This window comes from Gopherus flavomarginatus, chromosome 19 (assembly GCF_025201925.1).
Source record: "Gopherus flavomarginatus isolate rGopFla2 chromosome 19, rGopFla2.mat.asm, whole genome shotgun sequence".
Taxonomy (NCBI): domain Eukaryota; kingdom Metazoa; phylum Chordata; order Testudines; family Testudinidae; genus Gopherus; species Gopherus flavomarginatus.
Window position 1 is genome coordinate 4081694 of NC_066635.1, and position 17418 is coordinate 4099111.

Consider the following 17418-nt stretch of genomic DNA (forward strand, 5'->3'; position numbering starts at 1 on the left):
CACATGACTAATCTAGTGCATGGATGTGCTACCGTCTCAGCCGTTCCCAAGTTGCTCATATTATCAAGATCACTTTTTTAAAAAAAGCCTCCCTCAGGGCAAAAGGAATTTTCCTGTTTGTCCGGGTCATTGGAATCAGCCACACATCTGCCTTGAGGCAGCATCCTCCTTCCAGGCACCGTGATCCCGGCTCTGAGCTCTCTGAGTGCAGTTTTGTGGCACTGACAGCCAAGCTGCTCTAAGGAATGCCCTGGCTGGCCAGGTCTCTGATCTGAGCACTGCTGGCCGTTAGAGTGAGCTGTAACAGCTCCCCCAGGGTTGGAGCTAGCTCACGATATTAGCATAGTCCCGCCTGCACCAGTAATGTGACTCCTCCCTTGTGCAGTGGGAAAGTGAAAGTGACCCGGAAACTGCCACACAGCAGCTGCTACCATGGCCTTCGTGAACCCGCTGGAGAAGCTGCAGGAGGAGGCAATTTGCTCCATCTGCCTGGAGTACATGAGTGACCCCGTGAGCATAGACTGTGGGCACAACTTCTGCAGGGCATGCATCACGACCTACTGCCAGGACAAGGGGTTCGGGGCCAGAGGGCCCATGTCCTGTCCTCAGTGCCGGGCGGCCTTTTGCAAGAGCAACATCAGGCCCAACAGACAGCTGGCCAATATCGTGGAGACCATCAAGCAGCTGGGGCTGCCGCCGGCCAAGAGGCAGCCAGAGGCGCTCTGCAGGAAACATGAGGAGAAACTCAAGCTCTTCTGTGAAGAGGACGGGGAGGCCATTTGTGTGGTGTGTCGCGAGTCCCTGGAACACCGGCCTCACACTGTCTACCCCATTGAGGAGGCGGCCCAGGTGTACAAGGTAGAGGGGAGCTGGGCTTAGGGTCGCCAACCCTCCAGGGCGGTCCTGGAGTCTCGAGGACTTAAAGCTTATGTCATGGGATACGGCCAACCAAGATTGACAGCCCGAGCTGTGCTGGAAGAGCTCTTTATTTACAGCTTCCCCTACACGCCCCTCCATCTCCCAGTGAAGGGGAGTGGCTAGGGGAAAGGGGGTGTGGCATTCTGGGGACACCCCCCACCCAACCTTGACTCAGTCTTATGGGACGGTGGGTAGGGGGAAGACGATTCAGTTCCCATGGCCCATTCACTCTCTGCTGACTGAGCCTGCCCATTCGGTGCCAGCTGTGATGGTGGTTTGGAGAGGTGAACCTCTGCCTCCCTCGGGCTGGGCTGAGACCCCGCAACTCATTCCATGCAGGCCACAGAGCGGCCAGCAGATGGCAACAGGATTTGGGCACAACCACCCGGGGCTGGACCCCCCTTTCTTATTCCACAGTTCCCCTGAGCCATCCTGCTCCCTGTAACCCAGAAGTCCCCAATCTGGGGGGGGAGTGCTTCCCCAGGGGGGCACAGCTGGGGCCAGCCCAGCCCTCAAGGGGGCAGGGAGGGAGTGCCACCCAGCCCTACTCCTGACCCCAACCCCGGTGCCGGTCGCAGCTGCCAGCCCCGCACCCGGTGCCCTGGCTGCCAGCCTCAGCCCTCAGGCAAGGCTCTGCTCCCAGCCCCGCCCCCAACTCTAGGCATGGCCCCAGCCTCAGCCCCCTTGCCCCTATCTGTGTCCCCCACTCCCGGAGCCGCAGGCCCGCTCCCGGCGCCAAATTTGGAGGGAGTGGGGAGAGCGTGGACATGGGTAAGGGGGGAGCAAGGTAAAAAGTTTGGGGATAACTGTCTTAACCACTTCACTCCCAGTCACCTGCTCTAGCCAGAGCCTGGAGAAACAGCAGCCCAGATTCTGAGCAGGAAGAGGGATTCTCCAGACGTGAGGAGGGAGGGCAAAGGTGGCTGCTCCCCACCTTGACAGCCTCTGGATTCTGGGGCTGGGGATTGATCTGGGCTCCTAGGGTCGTTCTGGCAGCAGGGACTAACTGGAGCGCAGAGGTGCCTTGAATATTCCCTCCTCTCCATTCATGCCCCCTACACTGCAGGCCAGGCCGAAGGAGTGTAGAGCTGTAACACCTTTGCCACACAGGGATTCCCCTTATGCGAGGGCAATGCCAAGGCAGCCAGTGAAACCAGCTTTTCATCTGCTTGGTGCTGCCAGAGAGCCACAGAGCAGCAGGAGCCGGGACCACAATCTGGATTGTTAATCAGTCACTAATTTTGCTCACATAAATCCAATGTGCGTGTTTTTGTGCACACGTGGAAATGCAGGAATGGGGCGTGCAAAGACATGCAGGGGCAACTTGGGGTCCAGGAAACGACAGGCCCCTTTCTGCACAGATTGCTCCTGGAACGCACCTGTAATGGGAAGGCATTAAACTGCTGCGAATAATGAAGAATCTCAGCCCCTGTGACTGAGTTGTATAGAAGCCTGTTCAGGGATGGGCAGGGAGACAGTTAATACTCCTTGAGCTGAGGAAAGATCACAGCTGCCTGATCTCAATGGAGGGATTGTCTGGGCAGTAGGGATGGATCAGCTGTTAGAATGTTAACTGTCTCCTTGCCAATCCCTGAAACAGGTTCCTGAAACAGTGCCCCCATCAGCCACTGGAGTGCAGTTTTTAACCGGTTTGATAGGAAATGCAAATAGCTGAGATCAAGTCAAGCAGAGATGGGTCAACACTTAAGGAGGATTGACTGGATTTATTTTTCTTGTCAGATCAAACTCCAGAAATCCCTGGAACGCTTGTTGAAAGAGGTGGATGAAATTAAGAAACATGAAATGGTGGAGAGGACAAAAACCCAGGAATGCAAGGCAGGTGTTTGGGTTCCTGTAGTAAAAAGGGCACTTCTGACATCGATGCCACATTTGAGAGAACACTGTCAACCTCAAATATAGTTATTTAAAAAAAGATAAATTACTTTACAAATTAACAACAGTTTCAGGTACCACATCTGCTCCTTGGCCAATTTTTTTAAAATTCATAACATTTGTGTATAAAAAATCCCCCCCGTTGCCATGAGAGACCCACAGAAACAAAGGAAACTGACTATACCAGGGAAAACAGTCAGAGTGACTAGGCAAAAAGTACTAGGAAATTCACCAAGTAACTGAACTGGAGAACAATAGAGGGCTATCCTTATTTTTCTTTAAGGTTGGGCTTTAAGAATAATACCAGTAATCATGATAAATGTCATGAGAGTTGGCAGCACAATGTGCTGTATTTTACACTAATGGCTATTCTCCCTGCCTGGGGGAAAGCCGGAAAGTGAAACTGAATCGTTTGATTATACAGAGCAGGAGCCAGATGCAAAGAATAAACAAGGAGCATCAGCAATAACAAAGAAATGTGACTTTCAAAGATCTCTCACTTTTTACGGATTTGGGGTCAGAAGATACCATCTAGCCTGACCTCCTGTAGCACAGGAGGCAGAGAATTTCACCCAGTAACCTGGCGGGTTATTAGTGAAATAAATCTATTTAGCTTAACAAAGAGATGGTTAAGGGCTGACTCGATCACAGTCTATAAATACTTACACGAGGGACAAATATTTGATATTGGGCTTTGCAGGCTGTCAGAGAAACATGATCCAGTGGCTAGAAGTTGAAGCTAGACCCATTCAGAGTGGAAAAAAGCCACAATTTTTGAAGTGATGGTAATTAACCACTGGAACAATTTACCAAGGATTCTCCATCACTGGCAATTTTTAAATCAAGGTGGGATGTTTTTCAAAAAGCTCTGCTCTAGGAATGATTGTGGGGCAGTTCTGTGGCAAGTGTCATACAGGAGGTCAGACTAGAATGATCACAATGATCCCTTCTGGCCTGGGATTCTATGAATCGGCTTGTTTACAGCATGTGATCCTCGAGATAACAATATCCCTTGGTTGCAGTGTTGGCACAGATGTGAGGACGTAAAGGCTGAGGAGAGTGTTATGAAACATGATGTGTCTTTCTGCCCTGTGACTGTGCCTTGTTTGAGTCAAGGGTTAGGAAATCTCTCCTCCAGGGGCACAACACAGCAGCCCTGGCATGCCGTGGATTTGTACATGAGAATTATTTTTTTTTCCAATTCATATTCCATGCAGATTAGTGCATGTGAAAGCACCCTGAGCACCCACAACTCATGAGGCAGGCCCATAGAAGGCCTGAGAGAGGCTTAAAAATCATGACATTAGAATAATGAAATTGGAAGGGTTCTTTTTATTTGCCTTCTGGTCTTCGAGCCTTTAGGGTCATAATTAACGCAGGATATTGAACCTGACGTATCGGGGTTTGAACCAGTCTCTGTTAGAGACCAGGGTGCTACCCTAAGTGAGGGGTAGGTTGTCCCCATTTGCTACAGCCAAGTGGGTCCTTACAGCTTCCTCTGAAAGGTCTGGTCCTGGCCACTGTTGCAGACAGGACACTGGGCTCTGAGCCAATCTGGCACTACCCATGTTCCCGGGGTGACCTCATTTCAGATTTTCAAGCTTTTCTCTGCACCCATGAGGGCCAGAAAGGTGCTTCTGAGTGAAACTGAAAGCAGAGCTTCTCCTGCAGCCCTTGGCTCTGGCATCTGGGAAAACACCAGCTGTCATGAGGCCCATGAGCTGTGATGCTGCGGGTCTGACTCAGCTGCCTGGGGAGCAGATGTGCTGGGACAGTGGCAGTGCAAACTTCTCCCCGCCAGCTGCCCCCTGTACTGGGGGATCCCCTCCGGGGTTGGGTCTGGGGCTGGGACTGGGGGAGAGCTTGCAGAGCGGCTTAGGTAAGCAGGGCCACCCAGCTCCCCCTGGGCTGAGATCTCGCCTCTTGTTTCAGTCTGAGTGCAAGGAGATCACGCTTCAGGCCTTGCTCCTCCTTCCGCGGCTGCCAAGAAGGGTCCAGTCCAGGGAGAACCAGGTGTTGGCAGCAGTTGCTGAGCGGCAGGACCTGGGACCCCAGCTCCTCTCACACGGGCCACCGGGCAGTCATTAGGTGGGATCAGGAGTAGGGCATCGCTAACCAGCGCTAGACATGCGCCAGGGGCTGAGCAGCGAAAGGCGCAGGGGCTCGATACGGTGTTCCTGAGCCTGCACAGATGGGCTGCTCGGCCCCGGCCCAGCAGCTATTTGAAGAAGGCCTAGTGTGATGGCCAGTGGCCTCTGGGATGCAATCACTGCGCTGGGCTGAACAGAGCAGCCCGACCTATTCCTTAGGCTCTGCTGCCAGCTAGAGGCCATTGTATTTAAACACGGTGTAATAATTCCCTCTCCAGTTGCACTGAATTGTCTGGTCCAGGGGTCAGTTGAGTCTTCATTTAGTCACTCTGGTTTAAGGTTTCACACGCCAGTAAGACATTTTACTGTTTTTAGAAGGTCTCTTTCTATAAGTCTACAATATATAAATAAACTAGTGTTGTATGTAAAGTAAATAAGGTTTTTAAAATGTTTAAGAAGCTTCATTTAAAACTAAATTAAAATGCAGAGCCCCACTGTACCAGTGGCCAGGACCCAGGCAGTGTGAGTGCCACTGAAAATCAGCTTGCTTGCTGCCTTCGGCACCCGTGCCATAGGTTGCCTACCCCTGAACTAGTCTAACCCCTGCCACGATGCGGATTTGTTGTGTGTGTCTAAAGTAGCTTCACAAGTATGAAGTTCAGGCTGCCTGGTCTATGATTCCCCAGCTCCTCCTTTCCCCACTTTTGAAAGATGGGCACCACATTAGCCCTTCTCCAGTCTTCCGAGACCTCTCCTGTCATCCATGACTTTGCAAATGGCTCCGAGATTTCTTCAGCTAGTTGCTTCGGCACCCTGGGGTGAATAGCATCTGGCCCCGCTGACTTGTACTCATTTAACTTACTCAGAAGATCTCTGATATTTTCTTTACTTACCTCGATGTGTGCCCCTTTCCCCTTATTGTCTGCGATAACTTTCCTAGTCGACTGGTCACATGTTATTTTTTGTGTGAAGACTGAAGCAGAATAGGCAACAAGAAGAAATGATGGTGTTTTATCAGAGAGTTCTAATCGGATTGATGAGCGTAGGCCTTGGTGGTGGACATATACACTCTGAAGTTTGTACAGTAACTGCTCACTTGAAGTCCTCCTGGTTAACGTTGTTTCGTTGTTACGTTGCTGATCAATTAGAGAACATGCTCGTTTAAAGGGCATTTGGCAGCCACCTGCTTTGTCCACTGCTTGCAGGAAGAGCAGCCCGTTGGAGCTAGCTGGTGGGGGCTTGGAACCAGGGTAGACCTGCAGCCCCCCATCAGCTCCCCACTCCCCTAAGTTCCTTGTGCGGCAGCCTCCCAGCAGGCTATCAATTGCCAGCAGTTCAGCTGTCCCTCCCCACACTGCCGTGTGCTGCTCCTGCCCTCTGCCTCGGAGCTGCTCCCGGGAGCCTCTTGCCTGCTGTGCTAATGTCAGGGTGTCCCCCTCCCCGTGTTCCTGCCCCCCCACTTACCCCATCTCCATAGAGCAGTGTGGGACAAGACATGGCTCAGGACAGAGGGAGCTTGCTGGCAGCAGCTGCTGTCTCAACTTGCTGATCTACTTCAAAAGGCTGTGTACTTAGAATGGGTCAGCGTATTTAAAGGGGCAATGCACATCTCTCTCTCTCTCTCAGACATGGTGGGTGTCTCTGTCTCTCTCTGCCATGCTGACTCCCCTCCCTCCATTTGTGCTGCCTTGTAGAGTGTGAGGCTACATTAACAACACATTAACCCTTGAGGGCTCAGCCAATTGCTAGTTCATCATTTAGCAGAAAGGCATTCCCTGGGAAATATCCCACCCTCTGACTTCACCATCTCAAGCTTCACAATCATCATTGCTGTGTACAATATTAAATTATTTGTTTAAAACTTATACTGTGTGTATATATATAAAATATAGTCTCTTGTCTGGCAAAAAATTTTTCCCCTGGAACCTAACCCCCTCATTTACATTAATTCTTGTGGGGAAATTGGATTCGCTTGACATCATTTCGCTTAAAGTAGCATTTTTCAGGAACATAACTACAACGTTAAGAGAGGAGTTACTGTATCTCTGAAAGTTGTGATGATGTTTACTGCCAGTACATTATTAAGCCACTAGATATCTCTGTGCTGCAGACAGTTCCAGCTAGGGTCTCATCCCTGGTATACAGGAGAGATGAAGTTGGAGCTCAAGCTGTGTGGAAACATATTGTTTTTTCTTGAGTTGTTTTGTTAAGTAAATGCCTCCTGTTTAAGATGCACTGGGATTTTGTATATCCTCTCAGTTACTCCAGTGGTTTATGATTTTAATCCATGCTGTTGATACGTCCTCTTCTTGTTCCTGTGTATTTTTCTTTCCGAAGGAGATAGTTAAAAAAAAGAGGGAGAGGATTGTGATTGAATTTGGGAAGCTTCACCAGCTGCTGGCTGAGGAGGAGAAGCTGCTTCTTCAGAAGCTGGAACAGGAAGAGAAGATAATCCTGCAGAGAATCAACGAAAACCTAACCAGACTTTTAGAGCTGAGATCCTCTCTGGACAAGCTGATCCTGGAGATAAGGGAGAAGTTCCAGCAGTCAGCAGACGGGTTGCTCAAGGTGAGTGGGTGGCAGAAATCCCCTCTCTCTAGCCAGGCAGAAGGGAAATGGACTTCGATTCCAGGACACTGGAGTCCAGGAGTTACGGTTAGATCTCCTGACACTGGAGTCTGGGTGTGTCTGACTCTTCCCACTTCATTCAGTTCTCTGCTTTACTAACACCAGCTTGTGCCTGGGGTGTGGAGGGGTGCGCAGTCACTCTGCCTCCAGGGAGCATCAAAGCGGGATGGTTCTCCAGGACAGCACAGCTCCTGCTGGTGCTTCCAGGTGTGCAGGGGGAGGGCACCGCTGCCCCACTCCTTAGGAGGATGCAATGCGTTACACCCAGTGCATCCAACCTGCTCTGCTGGCCAGTGGGAGGACATGGCCATGACTGCTCCCTGCCCCCTTTGACGATGGGAAGTGCCCACAGGAAGGGGTAGCCCCTGCAGTCAGGAAAACACCAGGGTTGCATCTGAGCCTGGTAGGACTCCTGGCCACCCCTTCCCCCCAGGTAGGGCTGGACATGATCAGTCCATTATTTCCTCAGGAAGTAGAAGAGCTGTGATTTCTCAGTGCCAGAGCAAGGCACTGTGCCACCTAAGGTGAATGTGCGAGTTTGTTTCCGTTCTCTGGTGGCTCCCTGCCCCCCCGCCCCACTAGCTCAGCTGGGCACCTTTCAAGAGGAGGGGAAGTGACATCTAACCCGAGTTAGCTAACATGCAGGGTGGGCTGTTACCATGTTGTGACCTAGACACATTGGAGGATTGGGCCAAAAGAAATCTGATGAGGTTCAACAAGGACAAGTGCAGAGTCCTGCACTTAGGATGGAAGAATCCCATGCACTGCTCCAGGCTGGGGATCGACTGGCTAAGCAGCAGTTCTGCAGAAAAGGACCTGGGGTTACAGTGGACGAGAAGCTGGATATGTGTCAGCAGTGTGCCCTTGTTGCCAAGAAGGCTAATGCATTTTGGGCTGCATTAGTAGGAGCATTGCCAGCAGATCGAGGGATGTGATTATTCCCCTCTATTCGGCACTGGTGCGGATACACTGGGAGTATTGCATCCAGTTTTGGTCCCCCCACTACAGAAAGGATGTGGACAAATTGGAGAGAGTCCAGTGGAGGGCAACTAAAATGATTAGGGGCTGGAGCACGACTTACGAGGTGACGCTGAGGGAACTGGGCTTGTTTAGTCTGCAGAAGAGAAGTGTGTGGGGGGATTTAATCGCAGCCTTCAACTACCTGAAGGGGGTTTCCATAGAGGATGGAACTCGGCTGTTCTCAGTGGTGGCAGATGACAGAACAAGGAGCAATGGTCTCAAGTTGCAGTGGTGAAGGTCTAGGATGGAGTTTAGGAAACACTATTTCACTAGGAGGGTGGTGAAGCACTGGAATGGGTTCCCTAGGGAGGTGGTGGAATCTCCTTCCTTAGAGGTTTTTAAGGCCCGGCTTGACAAAGCCCTGGCTGGGATGATTTATTTGGGGTTGGTCCTGATATTCTATGATTCTATGACTGCCCCACCACTTTCACTCAGGTCCATGGGGTGGACTGTGAGCTGCAAAGATCAATGCCATTGTCTTTTAAACCCAAACGGTGCCCCAGTGAGACCTGAGAAGAGTGGGACAGGAGTGGCCTCTAGCTCAGTGATCCCAGCACTTTCCCAACAGATTCCTTAGGTGAAGGATGCTAGGTGGATGCTAACAGCTACCTCTGGGTCCTGGGAGAAGGAAGTGACACAGTACGGAATTACCTTTCATTCTGAGCTGATGGGAGAGAATACAGAGCTGTGAAATGAGCAGATTGTATCTAGGTTGGGTCCTTCCATGGGTCCTGTTACCGTAGCAGCTGAGCACCTCTTAATCTTTAGTGCATCTAGCCTCCCATCCAAACCAGGGAAGCATTATTATCCCCATTTTACAGAGGGGAAACTGAGACCCAGAGCAGCTAGATGACTTGCCCAAGCTCACATGGGAGCCTGTGGCAGAGGAGGGAATTTCACTCAAGTCTCCCAGGTGCTAGGCCACAGCCCTCCTTCCTCTCTGTGCTCATGAGGGTTAGAACCAAGTGACGCTGACCGGCTCCCCTGCAGTTCTGGAGTGACTAAAGTGTGCAACATTTTTCTTTGTCTCCTTTTAGGACACGAAAAGCACCTTGAGCAGGTACGTGCCTCATTTTGCTCCTATTAACGGGTGTGGTTACCTTGAGGGGCTAAGCACGTTTGCAGCCCTCAGTCTCCCTACAAACACGGGTTCCACCCCCCACCGTTGTTTTTTTCCAAGGAGGAGTCTCATGTAGCTCACTAGTGATGGGAACTAACCAGAAGAGGTCCCGTCTGGGTGCACGGACAGTAAAGAATTCCTGGCCCATTTATGAAGAGCAGGGAATCCGCTCACCCTGGTACCCCTGAGCCCAAGTCCCATCCACTCCTGCGGAGCATGCTGCGTGCTGGTTGGTTGCCAGCTCCCACCCTAGAGGTGGCTGCACTTGAGGAATGATATCCCGTTTATTGTTTGCTCTGGATTGAGTTGCTGTGAAATGCACGATGTTATTGCTCTGATTAGAGCTGAGAATGTTTCTTGATGAGTTAATTAGTACATTAATTTCATCTCTCTCTCTGCCTGGGAGTGGCTACCGATCAATGACTGCACGTAATCCTTGGCCTGAAGCTATTTTGTGAGCAGTTGATTGGGTGCAATTTACATTCAAAATTCAGGCTGCTGTGACTGGACACGTGTCCCCTGTATAGCTCTCTTCCCTGACTGGAAGAGCACAGCTCTTGGACTCAGATTTCTGGGGCATGACTGTGAATTTGAAATGAGCCTAATAGTCAATGGACACCTCTGCTAGTAAAGTAATTGGCCGTGATCGGCATCCCCAGTCAAGGGGTGCACAGTGCAACCCCAGAAGGCCCCAAGGGGTCAGTGGCTAATGGCCCCAAGGGCTGTCAGTGGCTGGGGATTGTCAGGGCACAGGGAGGCTCTGGCCATGTTCGCTATCAGGGTCTATGCCAGCCTTGGGGAGGGGAGCAGCCAGCTCCATGCGTCGGGAGGCCCCCCCTTATGCTGGTTTGATACTCCCGCGGATGGCTGTGGGCCTCAGGCTCAGGGCCATTGGCTGGGATATCCCTGGAAAGTGAACCCTAAGTGGGCGCGGAGACAATCCACACACAGATGTTTCACAATGCAACCGGCTCCTTGCAGGGGATTGGCTGCTCTGCTCGCCCAGCTGCAGGCATAGCCGGTGATTGGCCGGGGGCTCGGTGCTGACCTGCTGGAATGTCTTCTTTCCAGGTGTGAAGCTGTGACATTTCAGGCTCCAGAGGCTTGCTCCGTGGCACTGAAAGAGAATTACAGCATCCCAGAGCACTGTCTGGGCATGAGGAACATGCTGAAGAAATTCAAAGGTAAAGAGGAGCAGGTGGCGACAACACTTTGCTCCTGAACTGTGAGCTGATGGGGTGTGTGAGTGCTTTGGCCTAGTGCAAGGGGGTCCTGGTCCCGGACTGGGGCTCCTAGGTGTTTCAGCAACATCCACACGAAGTAGTAATAATAATTTCCAGGTCGGATTCCCATTCACACTGAGGCATGCACCACTTTAACCAAGGGCTTGGCTACAAGAGGAAAGTTGCACCGGTTTAACTGAAATTGGTTTTAAACCAGTTGAGTGAAAGTGGTGCAACCTCCTGTGCGGACACTCATTTCAGAGTTGAGGGGGAGGAGTGTTTTTGGTTGTCTTAAACCAATTTCCAGTGGCTTTATGCGAAACCGAAACAAGCCAGGTTTGAAGTGAAATCAGAAGATCCTCGGGGCCTTGGGCACTTGTTTAACGAGATTGAGTTAAAGTTGCATCTTTAGCTAAACCAGTGCAACTTTCTCGTGTTTTCAAAGCAGTTTAGTTCAGTGGGTGCCAGTTTGTGTGTGAACTCTGTTAAAACAGTTTCACATATTTTGATGTAGCAACAAAACCAGATTAAGCGTTTCTAGGTATCTATAGGATCCATGTAGTGTGTGTGCGTGTGGGGCTGCTTACTGAGCACCCCACCATGGCCAGAGTCACTTTTTCAGGTACTGTGCCCTGTTCCTTCTGACAGGCCCCTTAAACACTGCACACAGTCTGTGCAGCTCATAGCACCCTCCCCAGGGCTGATGTGATATCAGATAATTTCACGCCATCCTCAGAGTCCTTAATCACAAAATAATTCAAACAGCCCTTCATAAGTCCCTAGCATAAGAACATAAGAACGGCCATACTGGATCAGACCAAAGGTCCATCCAGTCCAGTATCCTGTCTTCCGACAGTGGCCGGTGCCCCAGAGGGAGTGAACCTAACAGGCAATGATCAAGTGATCTCTCTCCTGCCGTCCATCTCCACCCTCTGACGAACAGAGGCTAGGGACACCGTTCCTTACAAACATAGAATCCCTGAACCATACTTCACAGGTCATACTTCACTCTCTGGCAGCATCTCCCTTGTTCTTTCTTTTTCTCTTTTTCTTACTGGTGAAGCAGACTTGACTGAATAGTGTATAGCCGCCACCAGCTATAATTTGTGATTTATGACCTCTTACTCTGCCCTGTGTCCTCAGATAGTGTAACAGCGGCTTTCTAGTACAACCCCATTTCTCTGCTCTTTTCACTGAATAAAGAAACAAAAGTTACATTAAGTTAAGATGTTTGTCTTCCTCAGAAAGCTTTTCCCGCTCTTCCTCAAAGCCCTCACCTGCCCTGAAAAGGGGATCCATTGTTTCGTCCCCTTCCAGAGCACACAGACTTCGTCTTTGTGTCTATTTATTCACGACATTTTTGAGTGTGAACCGTCATGCCCAGTGAATACGCTAACAAAATCACGTCACTTTCCCGATCCAGGCCCTGAAGGATGTTGTTCTCCTCAATTCTAGGGCACAATTCCAAAAATCTTCCTCGTTTTTCATTAATCTCATTTGTTTTTGCCATTCCTCTTACACATTTTTCTGTACGAGGCTTTGGAATTCCTGTTCGCTCAAGGGTTTTCCTGTGTCAATATTTCTATTTCTTTCAGCATTTGTAGCTGCTTTGTCCACCATTTTGTTTCCTGTTATCCCGATTCGCGCTGGGATCCAAGCTAATGCTACATGTATCCCTGTCTGCACTAGCTCCATTATTAGAAATATAATTTCATTGATTACGTCATTTCTGTGAACTGAGACATCCTTTTCTATCACCATAAGGCCTGAGACTGAGTCTGAAAAAATGACCGCTGAGGCTAATTTTAAGTCAGTGTCACAGGAGATATGATTGCTCTCTATAAATATATCAGAGGGATAAAGGAGAGGAATTATTTAAGCTCAGTACCAATGTGGACACAAGAACAAATGGGTATAAACTGGACACTAGGAAGTTTAGACTTGAAATTAGACGAAGGTTTCTAACCATCAGGGGAGTGAAGTTCTGGAACAGCCTTCCAAGGGGAGTAGTGGGGGCAAAAGACATATCTGGCTTTAAGACTAAGCTTGATAAGTTTATGGAGGGGATGGTACGATGGGATAGCCTAATTTTGGCAATTAATTGATCTTTGATTATTAGCGATAAATATGTCCAGTGGCCTGTGATGGGATGTTAGATGGGGTGGGGATCTGAGTTACTACAGAGAATTCTTTCCTGTGGCTGGTGAGTCTTGCCCACCTGCTCAGGGTTTAGCTGGTCACCATATGTGGGGTCAGGAAGGAATTTTCCTCCAGGGCAGATTGGCAGAGGCCCTGGGAGGTTTTCGTCTTCCTCTGCAGCGTGGGGCACCGGTCACTTGCTGGAGGATTCTCTGCACCTTGAGGTCTTTAAACTACGATTTGAGGAATTCAATAGCTCAGACATAAGTTAGGGGTTTGTTACAGGAGTGGGTGGATGAGATTCTGTGGCCTGCGTTGTCCAGGAGGTCAGACTAGAAGATCATAATGGTCCCTTCTGATCTTAAAGTCTATGAGTCTAGGTGCCGGCTTCCTCTGGCCCCAGGGGTGCTCAAGCCCCTGCTCCGCCTTAGGCCCTGCCTCCACCCGACCCCTTTTCCCAAGCCCCCACCCCCACCCTGCCTCTTCCCACCCAGTCCCGCCCCCTCTCCCGAGCACACCCCATCCCCACTCCTCCCCCTCCCTCCCCGCGCCTCCCGCATGCCGCGGAACAGCTGATGGCGGTGAGCGGTAGGTGCTGGGAGGGAGGGGGAAGAGTGGATTGACGGGGCTGCCGGCAGATAGAAGGTGCTGAGGGGGAGCTGGCTGCCAGTGGGTGTCAAGCACCCGCTGATTTTTTTCCATGCCTATGCTCAATGCTAGCATAATTGCTGTACGTTCAGCTGTCATGACAGCTACAAAACTGGATATTCTTTTAGCTGTAGTAATTCCAAATTTTGGACTACCATGTGCTGTCCCTACAACTCCTGTTTTCGTTTGCACCTACCTGTCTATATTTGATAAAACTGACTCCACGATGTATCTACATACTGGTACACTTCACTTTTAATACCCCGTTTCTTTTTTACCCCTAAATTTATGAACTAAATCTCAATCCACATTTGGACATGGGACTTCCCATCCATTAGTAATTTCCCCAGCACTAAAAATCTGGATGTCATTTAGTTTTGCCTTGTCCTGGAACTTCTGCGTCCGCACTTTAACTCGAAAGGGAGGTCGAGTTCCGATATCATGTGCTGTAGTTCACCTATTGAGCTTCGTTTGGTACCTTCATCATTGTGAGACTCGTTAACTTTGACCCAGAAAGCTAAGTCCCGGAGTGTCATTTGTAGTGAAGCATGGTTGGCATCTAAGGCCCATGGTGTTATTTCTGCTCTTTGACTGGATGCCAGGTTTTTTAAAAAGATGATGATTGTGGGGGTGATGATGACGGTGATGATCTGCATTGTGGTAGCACCGAGCAGCCGCAGTCCGGACCAGCTCTCCAGCGTGCTGGGTGCTGTACTAACACAGAACAAAAGACAGTCCCTTCCCTGAAGAGCTGACAATCCAGAGGTACAGTCTAACGTAGCAGCCCACCGTACCATTGTGCCCACCGTAGTATCACCTGGTCCGCATGCAAGTCTGGGCCCCTGCCCAAAGAGCCACCGTTCTCCAAATATTCATGCAGGCAAAAATCCCTTTGCACAAGCAGCCAATAACAGGGGCTTTGAACGTGGCCCAATCACCCTGCAATCTGGAATGTTCACGCGCTGTTTGTAGACTCCCACCAGCCGCCATTACCACTGTTCCCCTTAGTCTGTTCCCAGCTCACCCACTGACTCACTGGGCAAGCCACTTAACTCTTCTGTGCCTCAGTTTCCCCATCTGCATCATACGGTTCATTCCCGCCTTTGAGCCAGCAAGATCTGCACTGGGTCAAATACTGCCGGGTTGAGCCAACAATGGTGCAGTACCATCTGGTGTTAAATGGTGTCTCCTCCTCTGGCACCTCATCCTTCCAGGGGAGAGCCGAGCTCCTCTGAACCAGGAAGCAAAATTGCCTCCATAATCACAATGGAGGAGAAAATAGCCCCCCCTGCTGATACATAACAATTGAATATCCCATTGTTCACACCCGCTCCCAACACTGGCTGTCCCTGGGCGTGCCCGGTTACTGCCCTCCCTTCTCTGTCCCTTTGCCTGTGCCTCTTCTCCCAGCATGACGTCCTTCCCCTAATCTGTTTGTCCATCCACCTATCTTTTCTTTTCCTCGCTCTCCCTCCAGAGGACGTGACGCTGGATCCAGAGACGGCGCACCTCGAACTCATCCTGTCCGACGACCGGAAGAGCGTGAGACGGGGCGGCAAGAAACTGAGCCTGTCTCTGTTTGACAACCCCAAGAGATTTAACGCCTCCCCACTGGTCCTGGGGGTTCAGGCCTTCAGCACGGGGAGGCGCTACTGGGAAGTGCAGGTGGGAGACAAGACAGAGTGGGGCCTGGGGCTTTGCAGGGAGTCTGCCAGCAGGAAGGGGACTGTTGTCCTGTCCCCTCAAAATGGCTACTGGGTGCTGCGGTTGCAGAGCGGAGGTAAATACGAGGCCCTCACCTCCCCTCTGACCTCACTTCACCTGAGTGTGAGACCCAGGCGGGTTGGGATTTTCCTGGACTACGAGGCTGGAGACATCACATTTTACAATGTGACCGATCGAGACCACATCTACACATTCACTGACCAGTTCTCTGGGCCTCTCCGGCCTCTCTTCTTTCCTGGTGCCTCCGCGGGTGGCAAAAATGCCGAGCCGCTGGTGATCTCCTGGGTCAGGGACACAGAAGGGAGTGGGTGCATCCTTCTGTAACTGTCTGTCTGCAGGAGGTTTTTTCATAGACTCTAGGACTAGAAGGGACCTCAAGAGGTCATTGAGTCCAGTCCCCTGCCCTCATGGCAGGACCAACTACTGTCTAGACCATCCCTGATAGACATTTCTCTAACCTACTCTTAAATATCTCCAGAGATGGAGATTCCACAACCTCCCTAGGCAGTTTATTCCAGTGTTTAACTACCCTGACAGTTAGGAACTTTTTCCTAATGTCCAACCTAAATCTCCCTTGCTGCAGTTTAAGCCCATTGCTTCTTGTTCTATCCTTAGAGGCTAAGGTGAACAAGCTTTCTCCCTCCTCCTGGTGACACCCTTTTAGATACCTGAAAACTGCTATCATGTCCCCTCTCAGTCTTCTCTTTTCCAAACTAAAGAATCCCAATTCTTTCAGCCTTCCTTCATAGGTCATGTTCTCATAGGTGTCGATGCTGCCCCTTTATCCCTTCCATCAGCCCAGCGCCGGGGCAGATGGGTAGAGGTAGGAGTGTAAATAACCAGCTCTGAAGAGCTACTGTCCCAGCCCTTCAGAACGGGTCAGTTTCACTCTTGTTCTGAGCTCTGAGCAGAGCGGGGTGAAGGAGCTGGGTACCTGTTGGGGGCAGGGATGGAAGAGCAGGCGCGTGGGGGCAGAGTTGCCGTATCAGGGGAGAGCACAGCACATGGACGTCCGCAATGACAAAGATGTTACACGCAGCTTAACGTTACTGAAAAATTAATACCCTCCTAGCCAGAGTCCTCATTAGCTCGGCCGCACCTGGGAAAGCACTTTATGGGGGAAAGGTTGGGGTTTGGTGGCTGGCAAGTGGGGTGTGAGAGTTTAGTCTCCCCGCGGTGACCCACAGATGAGTGATTTTAGCCACGTGTGACATGAGAGATGGAAATGACCTATTAGAGATGTTACTTACACGCTAATTCCTTATGATGAAATCCAGGGAGCGGGTGTTGTGCACCGTATAGCACACGCTGTGTAGCTGCCAATTTAACAGTGATTTGTCCATACACAAAGTCAATAAAGAACTAATCTGGGTATAACTTAGTGTCTCCTTTAGCGTTCTGCAAGAGGGGTGGGGAGCTGAGGGGCTGGGAAGTGTGAGTGAAGAGTCTTCTGTGTCTTATCTGTTGAATTTGTCATTAATAAATCAGACCGCTCTGTGTGTGTGTGTGTGTACGTGTGGGGGCCCTGTTAGACATAAATAGAAGCCCCCTGGTGGACATATTGGTGATGCAATTGGGGGAAACTGAGGCAGTGCCACTGCAGAGTCTTGTGAGGCCTCGAGGGGATGTCAAGATGTGGTGACCCGTGTTGCAGTCGGCATCATGTCAGCTAACTTAACTCTTCACAGTCCTGTTCAAACACAGTGACCTCTGGGAATGCACTCGAGCCCGGAGTGCCCTGAATTTCCGTTCACGAGAGTAGAGTTGATGGAGCTGAGCTTCTCGAGTGGTTTGCAGCAGAACAATATTTTGCTAAGGAACCGATGGCGTTCGCAGCCCACAGCTCTTGAATCTCCAGTTCTGTGTCATTTGCCTGGCTGCAAGGATGCTCTGCAGACAGTTCGGATCAGGCCAGATAACAAGTGGGAGAAAACTCCCAAAATGATGAGACCATTTAGTGGAGCTGATAGTTGGCTGGTCACGAGAGGCAGTGGAGAAACCCGGAGAGGACCTG

At 50.6% G+C, this 17418-nt stretch overlaps 1 protein-coding gene across 2 annotated transcripts; it reads left to right on the forward strand.

Moving 5' to 3' along the window:
• Window positions 1-393: 393 nt before the first annotated feature.
• On the forward strand, window positions 394-16409 carry LOC127037339 (E3 ubiquitin-protein ligase TRIM39-like). 2 transcript variants are annotated; one of them, XM_050928941.1, is made up of 6 exons: window positions 394-858; window positions 2659-2754; window positions 7239-7469; window positions 9587-9609; window positions 10741-10853; window positions 15157-16409. In XM_050928941.1, the coding sequence occupies exons 1-6, from the start codon at window positions 433-435 to the stop codon at window positions 15726-15728; spliced, it is 1461 nt and encodes a 486-aa protein (XP_050784898.1). In that variant the 5' UTR covers window positions 394-432; the 3' UTR covers window positions 15729-16409. The 2 variants fall into 2 exon arrangements, with proteins under 2 accessions (XP_050784898.1, XP_050784899.1); XM_050928942.1 differs by lacking the exon at window positions 2659-2754.
• Window positions 16410-17418: the final 1009 nt, after the last annotated feature.